The 4,287-nt window shown below is 39.9% G+C and overlaps 1 protein-coding gene and 1 pseudogene across 1 annotated transcript in view; both read right to left on the reverse strand.

Annotated features, from left to right (window-relative positions):
- Positions 1–608, reverse strand: part of LOC118342065 (vomeronasal type-2 receptor 1-like) — a 4,556-nt gene extending 3,948 nt beyond the window's left edge. The window contains exons 1-2 of the mRNA XM_035680495.1: positions 353–608; positions 11–106 (exon numbers count right to left, since the gene is read on the reverse strand). Coding sequence (XP_035536388.1) covers positions 11–106; positions 353–606 — 350 coding nt within the window. The 5' untranslated portion in view covers positions 607–608. The remainder of the gene's footprint in view (positions 1–10; positions 107–352) is intronic.
- A 3,457-nt stretch (positions 609–4,065) lies between these two features.
- The window catches only part of LOC118341583, a 12,854-nt pseudogene continuing 12,632 nt past the window's right edge, over positions 4,066–4,287 (reverse strand).

Consider the following 4,287-nt stretch of genomic DNA (forward strand, 5'->3'; position numbering starts at 1 on the left):
AAGACTGTATCCCAGAGTCACATTAGGTAGCAGATTGGAGTTCTTGTTGATCTCATCAATAGCAAAGGCCATGGTCATGGCATGCCTGAACCCTAGAGTGTCAAAGCTAACACACAAAATACTGTATCATTTTTAACCACTGAAGAGTAATATGGTTCGATATATATTACAATAATTAAGTAAATAAAAGTATTAAACTTAAACTAAACGGTCATGAAAAGCTACATTACTCCGGTTTTATAAGAATTTGTGCACAGTGCCATTTTCATTCTTACCAATCAATACTCTGAGTAGATGACAGTAATTGCACAGATCCATGCTGGCCGCTATACAGTATGTGTGTCAAACTTACCCTTTGCAGATGGGCTGTTGTGGCTCTGAAGTAAATGTCTGCTCAGGGAAAACAGAGGTGTAGTGGACCTCAAACAGCCCACCTAGAACCACATCACCAGGCTTGTGCACCTCATTGAGTTGAAACTTTCTCCGTAATTTACAAGATGATGATGATGAAAAAGAGGGGGATGCAATATATAACGAGGACGAAGAGAAAAATAGCCAGATAAGACAGACACACAAAAGGAAATAAGTGTCCAAAAAAGCTCCCATAGCTGCCCTCCTCCAAACTGTTTCTGTTCCTCATCCACTGTTGCTTAATTTTATATGCAGGGCTATGTCATCCACATTCCATGCTTTCCGTCACTGTTTAATCATTCACACCACCCATCAGGGCACAGGTTATGTGGGCAGGACATAATACACAAATAAATAAATAAAATGCTATGCCATATCACCAAATGTTTTAGCAAATGTAACCAATGAACCATATTACATATTTTGAAAATAATTTTTATATTCATCTTCTTTTGTTTTTGTATCGGTAAGTTAAAGCCCATCTTGCTTATTATTTAAATACATTTTAAAAATGTCTGGGGAATGAACTACGTAGCATTAATTGAGAATTTATTGTTTTTGTCTCAGGTGAGCATTATTTTTTCTTTCTCCCTTTTATGACCCTTATTTTAATTCTCTAAGTATCACATATCACATTCATTTTGTCAATAAAACTTTATGTAGTATGTACCATATTTTTTGTGGGGTAGTTCGACAATACCTTTTCTTAATCTTAAAGGCAAGGATTATACTGTATTGAATCAAGAAGAACACGACTCCAGGCTAAAACATAGCCAGGAGTTGTGTTCTTCTTGATTGGATTCTTGCATGTATGGTATTATCATGGCTACAGGGAAAATGAAGTCACTTAATGTTAAAAGTTTCAGTCACAAAGGGTAAAAAGTTTCACTGAAGAGGCTGATTTCCTCTGGCAGGTTCTTCCAGAGTTGTGGGGCCCAGACTCCAAAGGCTTGTTCTTCAATGGTTTTTAGCCTTAAGATAGGAATTATTATTTTGGTTTGGTTTGGTTTGGTTTCAGTGATAATCAGGGGGCAACCCCATATGTGCTTTAAAAGTAATCACATTTTTTAATCAATTCTAAAATGTGTAGGTAACCAATGTAGAGATGCTAGGCACCAGGGACCACTGGGACTTCACAGATGAATTTGATCATTTGGTATAATTTAAAATGAACTTTTATTATGAAACGTAACACCATTACGTTTCTGGTCACTTCCTGGACATTTTCCCCATGACAAGGCCCTCTTCTTTCCTCTTCACTCTTTTCTCCTCTCCGAACCTTTGTGCTATCCGCTCAGAGCAGACATGCCGACGACTGGATAAGAAAGGATTACAGCCAACACGCAAGTCTGCCTTTTCCTTAAGATCCCTGGTTAGCACACCATTAACAGAAGTAAACAAGTTCAGTTAGTGCCTGCAGCTACACACAAAGCCTCCCAGCTGACTTTACAGGTAACAACAAACCAAGTTAATGCAGAGATGTAAACTGAGCAAATTGGTTTCCTCCAACAGGTGGAACAGCCTGGCTTGTCACTAACCGGCGGATCTGGTGTGCGGCCACACTGCAAGTCTTTAGAAGATGTACAAGACAAGGATGGAGTGTCCCAAAGCTGTTCAGGGGACAGAGCATTAAGCATCCTTTTATATGGTGTAGCAATTGCAATTGTGTTTTTATCCATGGTGGGGAATTCTTAAGGTAAGGGCAAGCTGAAAGAGTTGTGCTCCTTGGCGTGTACAATGGTGGCTACAAGCGTTCTACTAATATTTTTTTTGGGAAGGGAAGGTTGTTGCAAAGTCGAGGAGCCATAACTGAAAATGCACAGTCTTCTTGGTTTTGAGTCTTAAGGAGTCTATTTGAAAAACCTGCTCAGTGAAAACTTTTGATATGAATTGGTGCGATACAAATAAAATTTAATTCCACAGAGGAGTGGTCAATCATATTATTTTGGATCTTTGCTTTGATGTCAATAGTCACTAATAATTAGTGAGAATATGGGGGGCTCAGTCTGAGGAAGGACTGGAAAGCGGGGTGCTTTGAGGTGCGTCGATTCTGTGAAGGACAGTTCCATGGATAGGATGAACCTTTTGTTTAACTTGGCTTGAACTTGCACTGTAGCTTTTCCATCCTTAAACAGTGATGTGCTTCAAGTAACCAGACAGCAGTGGAAAATCTTGTTCATTCAGCATATCAAATCTGCTGGATATCTTAGTACTGAGGAGAGTGGGAAAAGGATCTCTTATATTTTTATTGGGATTACACGCTCTAGTCCACTGCTCCTGCAGATGCGGCATGGAGCTGACAATTGCCTTTGGCCTTGCTCTAAGCTAGATCCACAGATCAATGGGCAGAGATGGAGAGGTGACACCTGTGCACGAAATAGTCGAGTCCAGCTCTGCTGCAGCTGTTGCTGCAGGCCCTCACAGATACGAGGGTGTCCATGAGCCTTTCTGCGTCCTTGATCTAATATAGGGGATATTCTTCCCTCCAGCTCCTTAACTTTAAGGCTGAGGCAGGTGCAGCTCTCACAGTCAGAAATGGTGAGTGGAAGCTGGTCTGGTTACTGGTGCCACAGAAAACACAACTATGGCCAGTATGAATTGTACAGGAAGTGAATAACACCAGTTAACAGCAGATGACAGACAGTGGAAGACAGACCGGCACGTACTCACGAGGGCTCCTGTCTAGAGCCTGCAGTGTTGTAAAAGGCAATGCATACACCAACAGCTGTCAGACAAGTTTCAGGTGAATGAAACATACCAACCAGGGCCCAAAACTGGGCCCACTTCCATTCCAATAGTACTGATCTTGTTCATGTTGATCCTTCACTGAAAAGGACAATGCCCCCTTGGATTTTTTTCAGGATAGTAGACAGAATCTGTTGGAAAGTAGATGCAGCAAATATGAACACTAAAAAAACAAACTAGTTCTGATGCTTCCCATGGATTTTTCTCTTACTTTGGGTAAGTTGGGGAATCTTGCTCAAAATTGAAGTAGTCCCTTTTGGGGAACCTGTTTGAACAAAGGCTACATTAAAAGTAGTTTAATTTCATCTAGTTTCAGTTAGTTTTAGTTGGGTGGGAAATGGGGTAAAGCCTGAGAAAGTCTCTAAAATCCAAGGGAATGTCATCAAGCAGAAAAATGGGCACTGATAAAGCATATTTTTCACACAAACATTTTTTTATTGCTTCCAGTTTCTTCTAAATGTATTCTTTACAGTACAAACAAAGTTAAAAAGCAGGTCAGATATCTGTTATATTGGTCATTTCAAGGGCGGTTTTGTACTAAATGAATGCAAAATATACATTGGGTCAGACTAGTTGATCATTTTAATCTAACTGTTACTTTTATGAGTTGGTGGGTCCTCGACCCAGGATTGCTTGCTTTGTATTTCTCTTTAGTACATGTGGTTTATTTCATCTTTTAGGTTGTCAGGTAGAAACTGAAGCAAAGCCTTTCAAAGTCTCACAAGGACTGTGATCCAGTAAAAAATGCATTAATAAAACATTATTCTAATTGTATTATTTACATTTTTTAATTCAAAGAGCTGGTTACTTGTGTTGTACATTTGCCATTTTAATGGCAGATCTGTCATGAATACATACAACATAAGTACTGATTCAGACTAGCTAATAATATTACAGATGATGCTACTTTTATAACTTGGGGGTGCTTCGACCCATGATTGCTTTCTTTGTGTTTCTCTCTGGTCTCAGCAGGATTATGTAACATTTTGGTCCAAACAGTGCCAACAAGAGCCCGAAACTGGAGGCCAGGATGGCAAATACCTCCACTGCATCTGCATATTTGCCTGGGGAGTTGACATAAGCAGGGACAAAGGCCACCCATACAGTACAGAAAATCAGCATGCTGAAAGT

The sequence above is a fragment of the Morone saxatilis genome, unplaced genomic scaffold, assembly GCF_004916995.1.
Source record: "Morone saxatilis isolate NCDOM2014 unplaced genomic scaffold, NCSU_SB_2.0 Contig8, whole genome shotgun sequence".
Lineage (NCBI taxonomy): Eukaryota > Metazoa > Chordata > Actinopteri > Moronidae > Morone > Morone saxatilis.